Source organism: Chiloscyllium punctatum, chromosome 44, assembly GCF_047496795.1.
Source record: "Chiloscyllium punctatum isolate Juve2018m chromosome 44, sChiPun1.3, whole genome shotgun sequence".
NCBI classification, from domain to species: domain Eukaryota; kingdom Metazoa; phylum Chordata; class Chondrichthyes; order Orectolobiformes; family Hemiscylliidae; genus Chiloscyllium; species Chiloscyllium punctatum.
The window spans coordinates 40,925,963-40,948,433 of record NC_092782.1 but is presented as its reverse complement, the minus strand read 5'-3'; the positions used below and the strand labels follow the sequence as shown (position 1 = coordinate 40,948,433).

Below are 22,471 nucleotides of genomic sequence, written 5' to 3'. Positions count from 1 at the left end.
TTGTATGTGACGTCACCCGGCTGCCCCTTCACCCCGAGCTCGGTGACCTTCCCAAGATGGCGTCTATCCTGTTCCATTGGAGACGTCAGCAAAGGTTTTCTGGCCTCAGCGGCTTGGTCTCGGATTGAAGGCGGCAGTCAGCCCGGAGAGGAGGCGGGTCTGGGTGAGAAATCGCTTTATGGCTGACATGAAGACGTTATAGTTGGGTGAGGGTGGGTTTTGGAGTGTGGTGTGAGGCCCGAGGGTGTTGGTTGACACTGAGTCCGCTGCTCTCCGCGCGTGAGGCCTTTAGTTTCACTGAGGCCCCCGTCAGACGCTGAGAGAGATCTCGGGGGCATTTTAGACAAACGCCGCTGTTTTCCCCGACCTAGTGCTAAACAATGTCCTTCAAACAACATCACTCCTTAGGGTCGTATTAAACAAGTAATCTGAACTTTACGAATTATTGTTTTGGGGATTTTGTTAAACGGAAATTGTTCCCTACAACAATAAATACACCTCGGAAAGTGCTCAACGTTTTGACAAATTCTCAGTTGATACAAGGCGCTGCAAATAAGTGACTAATTTTTTGAACTTATTGTATTTTGTTATACTGTGCATTTCATAACAACATTCCAAATCGTTTTACAAAAATTAAAGTGCATTATGACAATGTAGGAAGCACCAGTAAGTCGCAAACAGTAAGTTCCCAGGAATTTTTGTCTGTTAACTAAACGTCCATCTGAATGAGTATATTACTCGTAACCTTGTATAATAATCACTTTGTCAAATGCTTTTTGAAAAACCCAGATGTAAGTGCATCTGCTGGTTTCCACTTATGAATTCTGCAGAGATTGAACTAAACTTCACAGAATTGTACAGGTGACTGACTGACTTACTCTGACTCTACCAAAGGCCAAATTCACATTGGGCTCTTTCTGCAACCTGTTTGTAAATAGTCATAGAGGTGTACAGCATGGAAAGAAATCCTTTGGTCCAACTGCTGACCAAATATTCTAAATTAATCTAGTCCCATTTGCCAGCATTTGGCCCATATCCCTCTTAATTCCTTCCTACTCATGTACCCGTTCAGATTTCTTTTAAATGTTGTATTTATATCAACCTCCTCTGCCTCTGGCAGCTTATTCTATATGCACCACCTTCTGCATGAAAATGTTACCCTTTAGATCAGTTTTAGATCTTTTCCCCTCTCACCTTAAATCTATATCCTCATGTTTTTGAATCCCCTATCCTGGGGAACAAGAACTTTGACTATTCACCCTATCCTTCATGATTTTATAAACGTCTGTAAAGTCATCCCTCACCCTCTGTACTCCAGGGAAAATGGTCCTAGGCTATTCAGCCTCTCCCTATAGCTCAAAGCTTCCAACCCCAGCAACATCCTTGTAAATCTTTTCTGCACCTTTTCAAGTTTAACAACATTTTTCCTGTAACAGGGAGACCAAAACTGAATGCAGTATTCCAGACTAGCACATCCTAACTCCTTTACTCAATACACTGACTAACAAAGGCATATGTACCAATGGCTTTCTTCATTACCCTGTGTACCTGTGATTCCACCATCAAGGAACTATTGCACCCCAAGGTTTCTTTGGCCACACTCCCCAGGAGCCTACCATTAATTATACAAGTCCTGCCTTGATTTGCCCTACTAAAGCAAAGCATCTTACATTTATCTCAATTAAACACCATCTGCCACTCCTCGGCCCATCTGACCAAGGTCCCATTTGTACTCTCAGACAATCTTTCTCACTGTCCACTACACCAGCAGTGCAGATGTACCTTTCTCTGACTTAAATGAGGAAAATTTGCGGAAAGCAAGTGGAGATGATGACGAAAAGTGTCTTTGGAGGGATTTAGACAGGTTAGGTGAGTGGGCAAAAACTTGACAGGTGGCATATAATGTAAGGAAACAATGACATTATACCCATTGACAGGGACAATAGATGACCAGAATATTATTGAAATAGAAAAACCACTGCAGAAGGACTACACAACAGAGGCATTTGGGAGTCCTTATCCATGAATCATAAAAGCTAGTATCCAAATTCAGTGTAAGTGTGAACACAAATAGAAGGTTGACCTTTACTTGAGAGAGAATGCAGTAAAGCCTCTCCACTGGTCAGACCAGAGGAGGAACATTATGAAGTTTTGGACCCCTTACCGAGGGAAAGATATACTGGCGTTGCAGATAGTCCAGAGAAGATTCACTAGGTTGATACCGTATATGTTTTATAAGGCGAGGTTGGGCCTATACTCATTGAAATTTCGATGAATGTTAGAGTCAAAGAGATGTAAAGCATGGAAACAGACCCTTCGGTCCAATTCGTCGATGCTGACCAGATATCCTAACCTAATCTAGTCCCATTTGCCAGCACTTTGCCCATTTCCCTCTATTCATATACCCATCCAGATGCCTTTTAAATGTTGTAATTGTACCAGCCTCCACCACTTCTTGTAGCAGCTCATTTCCATACATGCACCACTCTCTGTATGAAAAAGTTGTGCCTTAAGTATTTAAATTTTTCTCCTGTCACCTTAAACCTATGCCCTCTAATTCTGTACTCTGTCACCCCAGGGGAAAGACCCTGTCTATTTTCCCTATCTGTGCCTCTCATAGATTTATAAATCTCTATAAAGTCACCTCTTAGCCTCCGATGCTCCAGGGACCTTATTACAACATATAAGATTCTTAGAGGACTTGATAGGGTAAATGTGAAAATGATGTTCCCCTTGTAGGAGATTTTAGGACCAGAAGCATTACTTCAGTCCTAGTGGGGGGGGGGAGGAGTGGGGAATGAGGAATTTCTTGATTAATGGCATAGAAAGTCATATGCAAATCTGTTGATGATACAAAGTTAGGCAGCATTGTTGACAGTATGGAATGATAGAAGAAACTTATGGTGTCTTGTTCTACAAACTAATGAAACATATCTTAAGAAAGTATACACTGCAGACCTTCCCACATCAAGGCCAGGCTCCAGTTTTTGAAATCAGACAATTCATAGGAACTGAAACAGATGTCTAATTTCGTACCATCTGAATTACATTAGCCTATGATTTTTCTTATTTATTTGTTCATGGGATATGGCCATAGAGGTCTAAGCCAGCTTGACTTAAATTGTCAGATCTAAACTAGGGCAACAACTATTATATGTTCACCATTGGACCAACCTTTATTTCCAGAATGCTGTTGAATGTAAAGGTTACCATCTGCTTTGGTGGGATTCCAACCTAAGACCCTGGGATTAACTAGTCCAGTGACATTGCCATTAGGTCATTGCCTTCCCATTAACTTAACTCCTCAGTGCTATAATCTATTTATTGAAGAATATGTGGCATACCCACCACCTGTCACCTGATCGCATGGATCAACAAGTAACAGCTATGTTGGAAAGTCAGAATTGCAACACGGAAACAAATAGCAGCTTATTAATGTGTATAGTGAACTATGAAAAAACTGAAAAATATTGACGCTATTCAAAAATAAATGACTAGTTCAGAAACCTTGCTGTTGCTTCAATTAAATTCTCTGGGATCCTCTGCACTGGCATGAGTGCCTCACATTTTGGTCCCCATTTACAGTCCTCTTAAAAATCATAGAATCCCTAACAGCGTGGAAACAGGCTTGTCAGCCCTATAAGTCCACACCAAGTCTCCGAAGAGTATCCCACCCAAACCCATTCCCCATTACTCTACATTTACCCCCAACCTACACATCACTGAACACTATGGGCAATTTAGCATGGCCACTTCAACTAACGTATACATCTTTGGATTGTGAGAGAAAACCCATGCAGAAAATATGCAAATTCCACACCGACAGTCGTCCAAGGCTGAAATCAAACCCAGGTTGCTGGTGCTGAGAGACTGCAGTCCTAACCACTGAGCCACCGTGCCGTTTTGGGAGTATGTAGATTATTAGGAAATCTGTGCTGTCCCATTGGGATCTGTATTAGGATTGAAACTTGACCAAAGTAAAGATAACATTTTACTTTTCCATGTAGTTGATTGTGGAGTGAAATAGGAAAAGGTGATTTTTAAAATGGAAGGTTGTGTAGTCGTTTACTACACTTTTTTCCAAATCTGCTTACCAACACTCATTGAGAGTGCTGGTTACACTGCTGTTTGTTTAAGCAGTGAGGGAAGGTTTAGTTGCTGGTCAGCTAGAACCAGTGAGTGTGTACAAAATGAAGTTTGGCCAGCAACAATCTGGGTTGTTGAATGATAACCAGCTATTAATATCAAAGATCTTCTCCATGTCAACAACTATGTGATTGACTGATTGTCAGTTAGCTGAGCACTTTGTGGGTGTGAATGCCTTGGAAGAAGTCGTCTGAAAAGAAAGCTGTACTTTTCTTTGCAGTTATAAGAAGTCTCTTCAAGCGTCAAGAAAGCCATTTTATTTCCCCTCATCAGTTTCTGTAAACTGTGGCTTTTAATCACTAAATGAGATGCTTTATAAGAGCAAGCCAGTTACACTATGCCTTCCACAAACATCTGTAAGTATGTGGAGAAGGAAGATTGTGGAACAGTAGCACTTGACAAACCAAAAGGATCATCTCCTTCAATACTGGACAGGAGGCGACCATTCAATTGCCTTTTCTTCCAGCCATGATACTCATGTTTTTCTTTCTCGGTTTGTCTAGAGGGTGTTTTATAAGGGGCTTTTAACTAGAAACTGTATGTTGACTGTTTGTAATTATTAATCTGTAGTCTGAATTTATTTATTAAAATAAATAACAATTCTTATGTACAGAAACCTCTCCATGCTCTGTCAACCTGGAATTAAAAGACAGGTAATCTGGGGAAATTTGAATATTAAAAAATCTGTAATTATCATGACAATGCTGGGAATAGGGGATGCGATTTTCAGCGCACTACCCTATTGAGGTGTAACATCAACTGTATTAATGACTTTGGTAAAAGACTACAGGCCAGCATATCCAGTTTGGCAATAGCACAAAGGTAGACTGCATTGTAAACAATTGCAAACAAGCATTAAACAGGCTAAGAAACTGTGCCAAATGGAATAATTTAGACAACGAGTTTGTCTACTTTGGACCTTAAAAGGCATTGGCCCAGTATTTTCAAAATGGTGAGTAGGTAAAAATAGTGGAAATCCAAAGAGCTTTAGGGAATATGATGATCAACATCAGATGCAAGTACAGAAAATAATCTAAAATGCTTGCCTTCAATTTAAGATGAAGGGATAATTTACTTTGGTTTTCAAGATATTCAACAATATACTTGGAGAAAAACTATGCTGTTATCTTGGGAACATAGCCCAAAATTTAGAGTCAGCCATTTTGCAACTGGCTAAGAAAAGAACTCCTATATGTAGAGTGGTTCAAAGTTTGGAACCACTTTCTACAAGCATCAGTTGATGTCAGGTTGATTGTTGATATTGAATTTGTTTAAAACTTTTTTGTTAACTGAAATACATCAAAGGATATAAAGCAAAGGTAGGATAATGGAGCTAGATCACAGATCAATAAACTTGACTAATAGAACAGGCTTGAGGGGCTAATTACCATATTCCTTTTCCTATGTTAGAAGGAATCTCTTTCTTACATCAGTAATTGAGAAATCAAAATTGGATGAGATGTGAAAAGGCATTTGAGCAGCCAAAAGTTCAATTTTTATCGCCCATCAATGGATAAGCAGAACTCTGTTTAGCTGGGACATAGCAGCTGAAATATCATGGAATCTGAGAGTCATGGTAGTGTTACAATGCAGGAGGAGCCATTTGACCACTAGCTGCACTGGCTCATTAAGTTAGCATCATTGGCTTGAAGTAATCATCTAATTTTCCCAATATTGTTGCACATTATTGTTATTCAAATAGTTGTCCAATGGCCTATTGAATACTTCAGTTGAATCTATCTCCACCACGCACCACCAGGCAGCATATTTCATATTCTAACTACTTAGAGTGGAAAAATGTTCTCATGTTACCTTTGCTTCTTTTACAAATCACTTTAAATCTGTACCCTCTTGTTTTTGTTCCTTTTTCCAAGCAGGAACAATGTCTTCCTATCTGCTGTATCTAGCCTGCTTATGGTTGTGAAAACCTATATTAAATCTTATTTTAACCTTCTTCTCTCCATGGAGTACAGTCTCAACTTCTTCAGTCTATCGTCATTACTGAAATTTCTGATCCCTGGAACCATTCTTGAACCCTCTGCAACTTTTGGACCCCCTGCAGTGCATTGACACACTCCTGTCACATGGCATGCTACATGATATGCCAGCCAAGATCTAACAAGTGGCTTACACAAATTCAACATCACCGCCTTTCTCTTGTAGTTTATATCCCTATTAATAAAGTTAAGGATATTGTATGTAGAAACTAAATGCAACATCTCTAAGTTTGCAGACAAGACAAAGTTGGGTGAGAAGATGATGAACTGTAGCAGGGAATGAAGACATGCTTCAGTGTGATTTGGACAAGTTGAGTCTGTGGGCAATCCATGTCAATAGACAATAGGTGCAGGAGTAGGCCATTCGACCCTTTGAGCCAGCACCACCATTCATTATGATCATGGTTGATCATCCACAAGCAGTATCCTGTTCCTGCCTTATTCCCATAACCCTTGATTCCACTATCCTTAAGAGCGCTATCCAACTCTTTCTTGAAAGTATCCAGAGACTTAGCCTCCACTGCCTTCTGGGGCAGAGCAATCCATACACCCATCACTCTCTGGGTGAAGAAGTTTCTCCTCAACTCTGTTCTAAATGGCCTACCCCATTTTTTAAACTGTGTCCTTTGGTTCTGAACTCACCCATCAGCGGAAACATGCTTCCTGCCTCCAGAGTGTCCAATCCTTTAAAAATCTTATACATCTCAATCAGATCTCCTCTCATTCTTCTAAACTCAAGTGTATACAAGCCCAGTCGCTCCAATCTTTCAACATATGATAATCCCACCATTCCAGGCATTGACCTCGTGAACCTACGCTGCACTCCTTCAATTGCCAGAATGTCCTTCTGCAAATTTGGAGACCAAAACTGCACACTATACTCCAGGTACGGTCTCACCAGGGCCCTGTACAGCTGCAGAAGGACCTCTTTGCTGTTATACTCAATTCCTCTTGTTATGAAGGCCAGCATGCCATTAGCTTTCTTCACTGCCTGCTTGTACCTGCATGCTTGCTTTCATTGACTGATGTACAAGAATACCTAGATCTCGTTGTACTTCCCCTTTACCTAACTTGACTCCATTTACATAGTAATCTGCCTTCCTATTCTTGCCACCAAAGTGGATAGCCACACATTTATCCACATTAAACTGCATCTGCCATGCATCCGTCCACTCACCTACCCTGTCAAAATCACTCTGTATTCTCATAACATCCTCCTCAAATTTCACCCTGCCACCCAGCTTTGTCATCAGCAAATTTGCTAATATTACTTTTAATACTTTTATCTATATTATTAATGTATATTGTAAACAGCTGCGGTCCCAGCACCAAACCTTGTGGTACCCCATTGGTCAGCGCCTGCCATTCCGAAAGGGAGCCATTTATCACTACTCTTTGCTTCCTGTCAGCCAGCCAATTTTCAATCCAAGTCAGAGTTTTGCCCCCAATACCATGTGCTCTAATTTTGCTCATTAATCTCCTACGTGGGATTTTATCAAAGGCTTTCTGAAAGTCCAGGTACACTTCATCCACTAGCTCTCCCTTGTCCATCTTCATAGTTACATCCTCAAAAAATTTCAGAAGGTTAGTCAAGCACGATTTCTTCTTCGTAAATCCATGCTGACTCTGACCTATCCTGTTGCTGCTATCCAAATGAGTCGTAATTTCATCTTTTATAATTGACTCCAGCATCTTTCCCACCACTGACGTCAGGCTAACCGGTTTATAATTTCCTGTTCACTCTCTCCCTCCTTTCCTGAAAACTGGGACAACGTTAGCCACCCTCCAATCCACAGGATCTGATCCTGAATCTATAGAACATTGGAAAATGATTACAATGCATCCACGATTTCGAGAACCACCTCCTTAAGTACCCTGGTATGCAGACCATCAGGGACTTATCAGCCTTCAGACCTAACAGTCTATCCACCACCATTTCCTGCCTAATATAAATTTCCTTCAGTTCATCCATTACCCTAAGTCCTTCAGCCACTATTACATCTGGGAGATTGCTTGTCTTCCCCAGTGAAGACAGATCCAAAATACTTATTCATCTCTTCTGCCATTTCCTTGTTCCCCAAAATAAATTAACCCGTTTATGTCTTCAAGGGCTCAATTTTAGTTAAACCTTTGTTTTCTTTTCACATACCTAAAAAAGCTTTTATTATCCTCCTTTATTTTTGGCCAGTTTGCCTTTGTATGTAATTTCTTTTCTCCACATATTGCCTTCTTAGTTATACTGTGATGCTCTTTAAATGTTTCCCAGTCCTCTGGCTTCCAGCCCATCTTTACTATGTTATACTTCTTCTCTTTTATCTTTATACAGTTCTTGACTTCTATCATCAGCCACGGCTACACCTGCCTCCCCTTAGGATCTTTTTTCCTCTTTGGAATGAACTGATCCTGCACCTTCTGCATTATATCACGTCAGGCTCACTGAAGTCAACTTCTGTGGGCAGCACGGTGGCACAGTGGTTAGCACTGCTGCCTCACAGCGCCAGAGACCTGGGTTCATTTCCCGACTCAGGCGACTGACTGTGTGGAGTTTGCACATTCTCCCCGTGTCTGCGTGGGTTTCCTCCAGGTGCTACGGTTTCCTCCCACAGTCCAAAAATGTGCAGGTTAGGTGAATTGGCCATGCTAAATTGCCCGTAGTGTTAGGTGCGGGGTAAATGTAGGGGAATGGGTCTGGGTGGGTGCGCTTCGGCGGGTCGGTGTGGACTTGTTGGGCCGAAGGGCCTGTTTCCACACTGTAAGTAATCTAATCTAATATCCCGAAGTACCTGCCATTGTTGTTCCACTGCCATCCCTGCTAGGGTATTGAACCATTGAACTTTGGCTAGCTCCTCCCTCATAGCTCCATAGTTTTCTTTGTTCAACTGCAATACTGATTCTCCCCTCTCCCTCTCAAATTGCAGATTAAAACTTATCATACTTCCTAATGGCTCCTTTACTTCAAGGCCCTTGATCAAATCCAGTTTGTTACACCACACCAGATCCAGAATTGCCTTCTCCCTGGTAGGCTCCAGTACAAGCTGTTCAAAGAATCCATCTCGGAGGCATTCCACAAACTCCCTTTCTTGGGGTCCAGTACCATCCTGATTCTCCCAGTTTACCTCCATGTTGAAATCCCCTATAACAAATGTAGTCATACCTTTGCGACAGGCCAATTTCAACTCCTTATTCAACTTACACCCTATAGCCAGACTACTGTTTGGGGGCCTGTAGAAAACTGCCATTTGGGTCTTTCTACCCTTAACATTTCTCAGATCTACCCATACTGACAGATAAAGTATAATGTGGATAAATGTGAGGTTAATTACTTTGATAGCAAAACCAGAAAGGCAGATTATCATCTGAATAGTGATGTATTAGCCAGCAAGGAGAACAGGCTCAACTTCTTCAATCTATCATTATAATTGAAGTTTCTCATCCCTGGAACTGTTCTTGCAAATTGCTTCCATGATCTCTCCAGTGAGTTCACATTTATCCTGTAATCTTCAGAACATACACAATACTGAAGTAGGTAGCATTGCAGACAGTGTAGAAGGTAGCATAAAATTACAAAGAGACATTGATAGACTACGAGAATGGGTAAAACTATGGCAGATGGAGTTCAATGTAAGATATCCATTTTTGACTGATAGGATAGTTTCACAATGGTATAAGGTTAAATATAGTGGATGTCCAAAGAAAATCGGGAGTTTAGGGCATAAATCTTTAAAATGCTATGAACAGGTGCAGAAAATGACCAAGAAAGCTAATGGAGCGCTGGCCTTATATTGAGAGGACTGGAGTGTAAGGATGCAAAAGGTATGCTGCAATTTTTAAAAAGAAAAGCCATGGAGTACTGTGATCTGCTCTGGGCACCCAGCCTTGGAAAAGACATATTGACCTTGGAGTGAGTACAATGTGGAGGTGCCGGTGCTGGACTGTGGTGGACAAGATCCAGGTTATAGTCCAACAGGTTTATTTAAAATAACAAGCTTTCGAAGTGCTGCTCCTTAGGTGAAGTTAGTACAGCATAGGTTTACAAGAATGATACCTAGACTTCAGGGATTAAGTTATGAGGTGAGATGATACAGATTATACCTGGTTTCTCTCCGAGATGATCTGATTGAATTCTTCAAGATATTAAAAGACGGTAGGGTAGCACGGTGGCTCAGTGGTTAGCACTGCTGCCTCACAGCACCAGGGTCCCAGGTTCAATTCCAGCCTTGGAATTGTGACTGTGTGGAGTTTGCACATTGTCCCCTTGTCTGTGTGGGTTTCCTCCAGGTGCTCCGGTTTCCTCCCACCGGTTCAAAAATGTGCAGATCGGGTGAATTGGCTATGCTAAATTGTCCTTGATGTTAGGTGCATTAGCCAGAGGGAAATGGGTCTGGGTGGGTTACTCTTCGGAGGGTTGATGTGGACTTGTTGGGCGGAAGGGCCTGTTTCCACACTGTAGGGAATCTAATCTAATCTAATCATAAAGATAAACTATTTCTACTGTTTGGGGATTCTAGAGCTAGGGGACATAATCTGAGAATTAGGGCCAGACTGTTGAGGAGAGATATTAGGAAGCACTTCTAAACACAATAGTAAATGTTTGGAACTCTCTTCCAAAAATGACTATGGATGCCAGGTCAGCATTTAGTTTTAAATCTGAGGTAGAGAAATTTCTGTCTGGCAAAACTATTTAGGGATATGTGCCAAAGGCCATGGAATTTGGTCACACATCAGCCATGATCTCATTTAATGGCAAGACAGGCTCAAGGGACTGAATGGACTACTCCTGTTTGTGTTCTCAGAGGGTAATGAATATGTGGAATTCTTTTCCACTGAGGACTGTTGAGGCTGCATAACTAAGTATATTCAAGCCTGATGTAGATTTTTCAAATATAAGAGATGAAAGATTATGGGAAAAAAGCAGAAAAATGGAGTTGAGGCTAGTCAGATTAGCCCCAATTAAATTCAGATTAGATTAGATTCCCTACAGTGTGGAAACAGGCCCTTCGGCCCAACAAGTCCTCACCGACCCTCCGAAGAGTAACCTACCCAGACTTATTTTCCCTACATTTACCCCTGACTCATGCATCTATCACTATGGGCAATTTAGCATAGCCAATTCACCTGACCTGCACATCTTTTGGAACGTGGGAGGAAACTGGAGCACCCAGAGGAAACCCACGCAGACACGGAAAATGTGCAAAGTCCGCACAGACAGTCGCCTGAGGCTGGAATCGAACCCAGGTCCCTAGTGCTGTGAGGCAGCAGTGCTGACCACTGAGCCACTCTGCCGCCCCAATGCTGGAGCAAACCCAATGGTCTGAATGGCTGCTTCTACTCGTATGCCTTATGTCTTATCATAGACTGTAAAAGTAAGTCAAGAAAGCAGACTAAGTTAATTCTCAAAAATAACCTCTTATTATCCACAGAGATGGAAAGTGTTTGTCAAGTTTCGTCTGCTCACTTTGCCACATTGAAACATCACATGGTACAGGAATTGATTTTATTGAATTTATTTTCCTCCTTGTTGCAGATGAACTCCTTGCTATGAGATCTTCTTTGAATAGAAATGGAGAAGTTTGGTGTAAACTTTGGTGGCCCCAGTAAGAAAGAACTTTTGGATACAATTGAGGCACAGAAGAAGCAACTGTTCCAATACCAGACACGTCTCAGAGATGTAGTTCGTGCTTATAAAAGCCTCCTCAAAGAAAAGGAGGCATTAGAGGCCAGTTTGAAAGTCCTCTCTGTGTCACAAGAGGTCGATAAAAGTTTGCAGAACTTAGGTCCTGGTACAGCCTGTGAACCAGGAGATGACCAAAGCTCAGTTCATAGTGAGGACAGTGTGGGGACAATGAATAGTATGGATGCAGCAGCTAGCACCAAAGGAGAATTGAATGAGGAAGACAAAGGGTCAGTGGAACATGTGGCTGGAGGAAATTTCTCCCCAAAATCTGAAGAAGCTAATGGTTCAGAAAGCGGCATCAGTGTTGGGAGTGGTGAGCAGCAAAGCCACAGTGACATGGATAAAATTATGCAGTTGAAGAGCCAATTGGCAACACTGACCAATTCTTTGGCAACTGTCACACAGGAAAAATCACGCATGGAGGCCTCCTATTTAACAGACAAAAAGAAAATGAGGCAGGAGCTAGAAACGTTGACCCAAAGGTTTGAAGAAGAAAATGCCAACTATGAAGTAGAGATTAATAAAGTCCAGGAGCAGCTCGCAGAGGCCAAAGCTCGCATCATTACCCAGCAGCATGAACGAAGTCGGGAACAGAGCGATCATGCCTCAATGCTCCAAGAACTTCAAATGTTGTTGCAGGAAGAGAGAGCTTTACGCCAAGATGTAGAACTGAAACTAGAAGACACAAGGGATATGTTGACAACAAAAAGCCACGCAGCAGACAGGGTGGATGACTGTGAGTCTCAAATGAAGCATCTGAGTCGGGAAGTAGATGAGGTGAAGTGTGCATTACGGCTTGCTGAAGAAGAGAAAACAAGACCAGACCCACGTGTAAAGGAATTGGAGGAAGAAATAAGTGAGACCAAAGCTCGTTATCAGGCACAGCTTCAACTGGAAATAAAAAAGGTAGAGTATGGACTCATAGCAGCAAATGGATATGGACCTTTTTTGTCCTGATTCTAATACTGCATCTTCCCATGTCATATATTTTTAAAGTATTTGGAATGTTTTCAGAACAATTTGAGAATGTTTTTTCTTAGTACAGGCATAGCTGAAAGAATTTTACTGAAATTTATGGCAACATTCTCTCTCAGGATTTTGAATGGCATTGTACCTGTGACTGTTGTGTTTATCTCATTTATTTTTCTGTGGGCTGTAGTGTAATTGACAAGACCAGCATTTATTGTTCATCCTTAATTCCTTTGGGAAATTTTGAATACAAAGTGTTCTGTTGGGGTGGTGTAAGATTTGGAGGAGAATTTAGAGTCATACAGCACAGAAACATACCCTTTTGTCCAACTCATCCACACCGACTGGGTATCCCAAACTAAATTTGTCCCATTTTCCTCTCTGGCATCAACAACCCATCTTTTTCTAAGTGAGGTTGCAGATTCAGAGGATAAAATTGCAGGCACTTTAGCTGATTGCTGCAGTTTTTCTTGTAGGTAGTACACACTGCTGCTACTGTGCATCTGTGGTGAGGGAGTGAATGGAATCCCAGTTAAGTGGAATATATTGGCCTGAGATGAGTTAGATTTCTTGAGTGTTGACACTGCACTCATCGATATAAGTATTCTCAGCCTCATCTCTGACCTTCTAGTCGCAGTATTTATAGGGTTAATCCAGTTGAATTACCGGTCAATGATGAGTCTCTAGGATGTTGAATGTCATGAAAAGATGGTTAGATTCTCTTGTATTGAAGATAGTCATTGCGTGGCATGTGTGGTACAAGTGTTCCTTGTCACTGAACATCCCATGTCAAAATGTTTCCAGGTCCTGTCGAATGCTGGCATGAACTGCTTAATTTCTGAGGAAATATGAAGCACCTAACTTTGAGTAGCACATCTATCACATATGACAAATTCCAATTAGTTTAAGTTAAGTTGTTGGTAAGTTCACTCATGAGCAGTAATTCCAGGAGTTTATACAACCCAGTCCTTCTGAGTCAGAGATAAAACTTGTCATCTTCTATGTCCCTCGAATGATTGAGCTTGTTGCTTTGATATCAACCATCAAAACCGACATTATAGTCATCCTCTTGGCCGTTTTCTCAGTGTAATTAACTTTGCTTGTGTACTGAGACTTGATTCTTTTCAAATGTAACAGCTTTCCTGCAGGCCTCCCACCTTGCACTCTCTGTAAGGCTCATCCAAACCTCTGTGGCCATTTCTGTACTTGCATCAATTGCTTCCATCTGATAATGCTTTGATTTTACAGTTCTCATCCTTGTTTTCAAATCCCTCTATCCCTGGCCCTTCCCTGTCCCAGGCCTACAGTCTCTGCACAAATTCAGTTGACTTCTGGGACCCTCTTCTTTCTAATCCACTGTTGATTGCCTTCGTCCTAAATTATGGAATTCACTCCCCAACCTGATCTCCCTCCTTCAAGATGTGCCTTACAACCTACATTCTTGACTAAGCTTTTGATTATGTGATTTAATTTGATATTAAACCTCATTTGATAACAGTCCTTTGGGATGTTTTACTTAACCTTATACAGCACTGTTAATGAAGTTGTCATTGTTATCTAATATTGATGAGTTTGTTTTCCTTTATATTTTTAGATTTATCTCAATCCATTGTGCTGCTCATTACAATAATCTTTGTGCTTTTTGTCCCCATTTTGCATATGTTTCTTAACCACAGCTCATCCTCCCAGGGATGAGCACTTGTGCTCTGCTATTTAAAGATTATTTATTTCTCATCTAATTTTGACTTTTGCCTTCTCTCTCCAGGCTGCCAAGCTTATTGTTCAAAATCCACCTTAATTTGGTTTTCTTGGCAACCAATAACACACTGCTTCGGCTGTGAGAATTACACACACTGACAATGTAAAATTGTGCACAAATATCAGTCTGACATCATACTTCTGCAGAAAAAATTGTTTACAGTAATTTCTTGTATCTCTTTTAACGTTACAAAGTTTAGAATCCATTTGTGGTTGACACATTTTTCCTTCAATCTGCTTCAGGCTGCTCAGGCACAGGAACAGCTGCATCATTTGTCTCAAGTGGAGGAAGAACGTGTCGCAAATTTGGAAAGCAGAGTCTCTGAGCTTTCTGATCTCCTTGGCACTTACGACAAGAATAAACAGAAAGACAAAATGACAATTTACAAATTGAAGGAACGTATAATTCAGTTGGATATGGAAAACAAGACATTGGCTATTGCTGCTTCCAACAGAGCCCCTTCAGATCTAACAATAGATGAGTCAAATCTTGATATTAATATTTTAAGGGACAAAATGGAAAAGCTGAAGCGACTCCTAGTATTGGCAATCCAGAAGTCACAGGAGCCTTTGGATGTAGAGAAGCTTTGTGAAGTTAATATGGCAGAAATACCTGAAACATCAGATGGTGAAAAGGCCTCCGCTTTCTATTATCAACAAGAGTTGAAACAGCTGAAGGAAGAGTTTGAACGCTACAAGATGAGGGCTCAAGTTGTCCTCAAAAACAAGAATGCCAAAGATGGCAGTACAACCAAAGAGCTGGAGAGTTTGCGCGAACAGCTGGCAGAGCTGAAGGAGAAGTATATTACCCAGCGACTGGCTTTTGATGAAATGGAAACCAAACACAAAGCTGAGATTGAAGCAAAAAATCTAGACATTAGCCAACTCCAAGCAACTCACAAGAAAGAAATAGAAAAGCTAGAGAGCCAATGTCACGAGAGAGTTATTAAACTGGAAGAAGAAATGCACAAACACAGAGACAGAGCTCTTGCAGTCTTGGCTGAGAAAGACAGAGACACTGAAACTCTACGTTCAGGTTTTAGTGGGCTCCCTAATCATAGAACCTACATTGAGAGTAGGTTTTGGTCTGATGGGGAAGGTCCTGAGAATACAGATCACCTTCAAGAAGATTTCTGTCAAGATATTCTAAAGCAGACAGCCAATATTTCAGGATCCAATGAAACCACTTTTCTTCATTATGCAGAACAGCTAGCTCGAAAGGAGCTTGAGGTGACAACACTGAGAAAACAGAAACACCAAATGGAAGCTATGGTTCATGAACTGAAGGACAGCCTTCTGTTGGAGAAGGAACGACACAAAGAAGTAGAAGAAGTTCTTCAAGATGAGATACAAAAACATCTCAGGGACAAGAAACGTGAAGGAGCAAACCTAGAGTATGTAAAAAATGTAACATATAGGTTCCTAACCATGCCAGATACCCTAGGGCGCCAGCAGACATTAACAGCTATTCTCACAGTGTTGCACTTTAGTCCTCAGGAGAAGCAAAATGTGATGAAACAGCAGGCAAGCAGCTGGTGGGGTTCTGGCAAAAGATGATTTACACACAGCTTATTCTGGACCATGGTAATTATTATTTGGTTATTTAATAGAAAATGCACTTTTTCAGGTATTTCTTACTAATAGTTTTATAGTGGGGCATCTGTTTCTGTAAACACTAGCTGTACTGTAGCTTAGTGTCACTGCCATTGCCAAAAAATTAAATCCTCCTAATGCACATCTATCTGCCTAATCTGGCAACAGTGCTCTATTTCATAATGTAACATTGGAATAGTGTGTAAACTAGTTATCTCTATATACCAATTTGGAGAAGATTAATGACATAAACAACTCTTCAAAGAAACTAAACTTTTTAAAATAAAGTTTCTCTAAGACCTTCAAATTGTACTGCCAAGAAGTTTTGCTTTGTAAAATAGCATTCTTGTTTACAAAATAATCTATTGTATTTATTATGGGGACAATACAAGAAGCTAAAGAAAGGGCTAGTTTAATCCCTTTCTTTTCCTATTTCATTTACTCCTGATTCTTTTGTTGTGAAGAGTTTTGGCTATGTGCTGTTCAATGCAGGCATTAATTTGCTTTTCACAAATGCTTTTTTCAGTGCAATGAAATATAGCTGTTTTTCTGTGCAAAGAACATTGCTAGGCTAATATATTACCGATGTTTCTCTCGCTCAACTTAGATTTAGCAAAATAAAGAAATGCAGATGCTGGAGATCTGATTGCACCCATAAACAAAAATTGTTGGAGAAACTCAACAGGTCTGGCAGTATCTGCAAAGAGAAAAACCGGTAATATTTCAAGTGTAATGACCCTTCAGAGATTCTGCTGAATTTCTCCAACAATTTCTATTGTTTGTGTGTTTTAGATTTCAATCCTTTGTATTGGAATTTCGATCATCAATTTTAAAATCTCATTTGCACGTGGTTCCTTATCATTCTCCTTTAATTTCTATTGCCTTTGAAGTTGTGCAAAGGGGAACGTGACAGATTTGAGATTTCCAATGAAGTCTCCGCTATCTTCCAAGATCAGTTTGATTAATGTAGTGCCTTGGAATGTTTCATCAAACTAAATGGTTTTGCAGATGATTTTTGATTACCCAACCAAAGGAAAAATGTAACTTATAGACTTGCTGGGGTGTCTGATACTGTTGGGCCATCGTGCTTTGGTGACTCCTTTGAACAGCGAATCAATGAATCCCACTTCCTGTTTATTTTCCCATACACATCCAACTGTTCCTTTTTGAAAACTATCATTGAAACTCTTCCCACTATTCTTCCAGATTATTAGCGGCAGTGAAACCACTATACGCATGGCCTTTCTAACGTGGTACCCAACTTAATTCTGGGGAGCGTTGCTGAACAAAGAGACCTTAGAGTGCAGGTTCATAGTTCCTTGAAAGTGGAGTTGCAGATAGACAGGGTAGTGAAGAATGTGTTTGGTATGCTTGCTTTTATTGGTCAGTGTGTTGAACATAGGAGGGTGGGAGGTCATATTAGGGCTGCACAGGACATTCCACCTTTGGAATACGGTGTCCAATTCTGGTCTCCCTGCTGTAGGAAATATGTTGAAATCTGAGGAAGGGTCACTCAACCCGAAACATTAATTCTGTTTTGCTCCACAGATGCTGCCAGAACTGCTGAGCTTCTCCAGCAATTTACATTTCATCTCTGATTTATAGCATCCATAGTCCTTTTGATTTTTTTTTAAATCAGAAGGATGTTGTGAAACTTGGAAGTGTTTAGAAAATATTCAGAAGGATGTTGCCAGAATTGGAAGATTTGAGCTATAGGGAGACGCTGAAGAGGCTGGGGCTATTTTCCCTGCAGCGTCAGAAGATTGGGGGATGACCTTATAGCAGTTTTTAAAATCATGAGGGACATGGATAAAATGAATAGTCAAGATTTTTTTCCCAGAGTAGGGGGGGTCCAAAACTAGAGTGTTTGTTTAGGTTTAAGATGAAAGGGGAAAGATTTAAAAGGAACCTAAGGGGCAACATTTTCACACAGAGGGTGGTGCAAATATGGAATGAACTACCAGAGGAGGTGGTGGTGGAGGCTGGTCCAATTACAACATTAAAGGTGCATCTAGATGAGCAAACACCTAGGAAGAGTTTCTTGGGATATGACCAATTGCTGGCAATGGGACTAGATTAATTTAGGATGTCTGGTCACCATGGATCAGTTGAACGGAAGGGTCTGTTTTGGGCTGTACATCTTTGTGAATTAGTGTTCAGTGATTGATCACCATGTTCTGTCAGTCACAGGTAATTTGCATTTGGCATTGTAAAACACAATGGGCACATTTAAATCCATTCAGTAGTCACATTGCTTTTGCCTTGTAGATTTGAATTTACCCCTTTCTCATTGCTATTCTATACAGTCGTACATATTGTGATGTCTCCTGGTCCTGGACAATTACAAGAATTCCTTTGAAATGTAACCAATGTGTAGGGTAGCTAATCAAAATTGGTTTGGAGATTTTTTGATATGAATTGGCAGAGGATAAATTTGGATTGTGTTGTCCTTTGTGATTTTTGTGTATTGATAGTGCTTTGTATGATTGTTTTGTCATATTGCATATGGGATTGTAGACCTTTAACTCTGTTAGTAATGAATGCATTTGAATTCCATTGTACGTAATTATTCAATTGCAGCATCTATTTAAAATTAAGTTCAAAATGTACTCCCAAAGTATTAATTTTTTTTGTGTGAGACTCCCACTTGTTGATTTCTGCTAGCTTTTTTAATGTGCTTATTAAGTATTAATTAACTATTGTTAATTGTCCTTCAGAAATAGCTGTCAAATCACCTTTTATTTATCTAAAGAATGTCAAGCTCCTCACAGCTGAGAAACAGAGAACAGGCAGAATGGAATCAAAATGGAGACCTCGAAGCTGTAAAGTGTCTAAATGGAAAATTCATTGGTGTTCCTCAAGCTTTTGTGTTGTTGGAACATTGCAACAAGCCCAGGACAGAGATGCTAACATAAGAGAAAGGTGTTTTATCAAAATGGCAAGAGAGTGGGTGGGCAGGATTACGAGAGTTGGGTTTTTAGATCAACAGACCCTTAACTCGTCCACCTTCAGCTGCCTCATAAGGTCAGAAGTAGGTCAATTCACTAATTATTGCACAGTAATTAGCACCATTCTGGTCCAACAAAAGAGAACCAAACCATTACCACTTGACATTTAAGGGTATTGCCATCACTGAATTCCCCACTATCAACATCTTTGGGGTTACTGTTGACCCAAAATTGAATTGAACTAGTCACATACAAGCACTATGGCTAAAAGAGCATGTCAGAGGCTTGGAACCTTATTGATGTGACTCGCTGGAGCCTGTCCACCATCTATAAGATGCAAGTCAGGAATATGATGGATTACTTGCCACTTGCATAGATGCAGCTCCAACAGTGTTCAAGAAATCCACTTGCATGGCACCACATCCGCAAACATTCACAATGACACTGCATTGCAGCAGTGCGTGCCATGTACAAGATGTACTAGAAATTCACTAAGACCCCTTACACAGTACTTTCCACATCCTTGGTCACTTCCATCTAGAAGATCAAGGGGAGCAGATGCATGGGAATATCACCATTTACAAGTACCCCTCCAAGCTGTTCATCATTCTTTCTTGGAAATATATCACTGTTCCTTTTTCAATTTTTAATTTCACAGTCCAAAATAAAAATAGTCTTGACACAATTTTGTGCTCAGCACATAGACAGGAGAAAACCTCAAGAAAGAGTTGTAAATGTAATAACATTAACATAGTGTGGCAGAGGTATGCATTTTGAGTGTCCTTTTGCTGAATTTGTGTCCATTTGAAACTGCATTCAAACATTTGACATCCCTACACTACTTCTGTTCCAGTTCTTTTACCAAACACCTTAAATCTATCCCTTCTGGTTACTAAATATTCTTCCAATAGAAACAACTCAAACAACTCCAACCACTCCCTCACCTTCCCCCCCCCCCCCCACTTCTTTTTCACTCTCTAAAAAACCTTTACAACTTTCAAGACCTCAATTTCTGCTTAATCCTTTCTGTTCCAAGAACAAACTCAGCTTCTCTGGTGTCTCCATATAATTGCCCTTCTAGGTTGCTACCAATCTTGTAAATCTCCCAGAACATTTTCCAAAACCTTGCTATCCATCTTAAATTATGGTGCCCAAAATTGGTCATAGTACTCAAATGATTAAAATTTAGTATCATTTTTGTGCTTTTGAACTTCACACCTTGAAAAACCAAAGATCCTTTATGATGCTATTAAACAACCTTCTCAAAATATTCAATAGTCCTCTGTGATATTTGTCAAAGCTTTCTACATTTCCAACATCTCCTCAAAAGTCATCTTTATCCAGCACAACTTTCATCTGTTCTGAAACTTATAATCTGCTTATTTCTTTCTTTGCTGCCCTCCATTGGCTCAACTTTTTACGTTTCTTGTGCCAAATTAGATCATTTCACACATTCTTTATATGAAATTGCATCAGTCATCTATGTTCTGAAGACTTAGTACCTTCATTTTCTTTACTCCATTTTCTTCTCATAGAATCATAGAGATGTACAGCATGGAAACAGACCCTTCAGTCCAACTCGTCCATACCAACCAGATATCCCAACATAATCTAGTCCCATTTGCTAGCACTTGGCCTCTATCCCTTTAAACCCCTCCTATTCATAAACCCAGATGCCTTTTTAAATGTAGTTATTGTACCAGTTTCCACCACATCCTCTGGCAGCTCGTTCCATACACTCACCACCCTCCGTGTAAAAATGTTGTCCCTTAGATCCCTTTTATATCTTTCCCCTCTCACCCTAAACCCTCTAGTTCTGGATTCCCCCACCTCAGGGAAAAGACTTTGTCGACTTACCCTACCCATGCCCCTTACGATTTTAAACCTCTGTGAGGTAACCACTCAGCCTCTGATGCAACAGGGAAAACGGCCCTAACCTATTCAGCCCCTCCCTACAGCTCAAGTCCTCTAACCCTGGCCTCTATAAACTAAAATAACATGTGTTTCAACTGACCACCTCATTAAGCTTAAAAGCCTAACAGCTGGCTTTGCACATGCAAGATAAATTGCTACGAAATATTATCATGTTTCTAACAAGCTGAATGTTACAGAACCTTTTCAGTAGAACTCGTAACAAGAAAATATGACTGAATGCCAACCTGCACTATGTCTTATAAACAAAACTGTGTAAATCTATTGATTTCATTGATGCTTGAATGCAAATTGACAAAACAAGTTAACATTTCCCTCCACCAGGATGGATCATCCATAACAAGGATGGATATGATAGTAATGTCACCAGATCAAAATTGTGGTAAACCTAACTTTTTCTCACAATTGCAAGGACTGGTATAGACTTACAGAACACGATTGTAACCCTTTTGTGTCAGTGGAGAATGCTTGTGAAGCGCAAGAATTAGATCAAAACATGAAAGATTTAAAACTTGGTGCAAATGCTCAGCAAATGCCAGTTTCTTATCCTCCCGGGAGTCCTTCTTGGGTTTATATGCTCCACTTGCAGACGTGTGGGAATGAGCCTTACATACGTGCAGGTAAGAAATGAAGGAAGAAGCCCGGCTGTCAGTTTTTAATGATGTGCGTAACTCTGCAGCATCCCCGAAAGAATCCGCCTTTCCTTACCGTGTCCCCTGTTTCAAAATCACTCTCCTCATATCTGAAAGATGGAATGGCCATCTGCAAACCCAAATAATGCCCTTAATATATAAAATCAACAACTGACCATGCAGGGACTCCACTGTATCTATTTCTTCACCTGCAAAGCAATGTTTCATGACATCTCTTGGCTTTGAATTATTTTGATCAGTGGCTCAGTGGTTACTACTGCTGTCTCACAGCACCAAGGTCCCAGGTTTGATCTCAGCTTCAGTTGACTGTGTGGAGTTTGTACATTCTCCTGATATCTGTGGGGGTTTCCTCGGTGCTTCAGTTTCCTCCCACAGTCCAAAGGTGTGCAAGTTAGGTGAATTGATCATACTAAATTGCCCATGGTGTTAGGTGCATTGGTCAGAGGGAAATGGGTCTGGGTGCGTTAATCTTCGGAGGGTCGGTGTGGACTTGTTGGGCCGAAGGGCCTATTTCCACACTGTAGGGAATCTAATATAATCTAATTGTGTATTTATCAAATGCGTTATTGAAAGCCATGTCCACATCCATTGCAACGTGCTCATTAAGCCCCTATTACTTCAAAGAGCTCAAAGTTAGTGATGCTCAGTTTGCTTTTAATAAATTTGCGCTTTATTTTCCTACTGCCAGTTCAGTTTGTCCTGGGTTAATGTCTTAAACTTTCCCAGTTAGACACATTGCCTTTTTTAAAAAAATTAGATTTATCCTCTTCAATTGAACATGTAAAGAACTACTCTAACAGA

The 22,471-nt window shown here is 40.6% G+C and overlaps 1 protein-coding gene across 1 annotated transcript; it reads left to right on the top strand.

Moving 5' to 3' along the window:
* Positions 1 to 44: 44 nt before the first annotated feature.
* On the top strand, positions 45 to 18,711 carry gcc1 (GRIP and coiled-coil domain containing 1). Its single transcript, XM_072562733.1, has 3 exons — positions 45 to 163; positions 11,668 to 12,723; positions 14,788 to 18,711. The coding sequence occupies exons 2-3, from the start codon at positions 11,704 to 11,706 to the stop codon at positions 16,099 to 16,101; spliced, it is 2,334 nt and encodes a 777-aa protein (XP_072418834.1). The 5' UTR covers positions 45 to 163; positions 11,668 to 11,703; the 3' UTR covers positions 16,102 to 18,711.
* Positions 18,712 to 22,471: the final 3,760 nt, after the last annotated feature.

Coding starts and splice junctions, on each gene's coding strand:
- gcc1 (XM_072562733.1), top strand. CDS start 11,704: ATGGAGAAGTTTGGTGTAAACTTTGGTGGCCCCAGTAAGAAAGAACTT. Junction 12,724..14,787: donor TTCAACTGGAAATAAAAAAG/GTAGAGTATGGA, acceptor AATCTGCTTCAG/GCTGCTCAGGCACAGGAACA.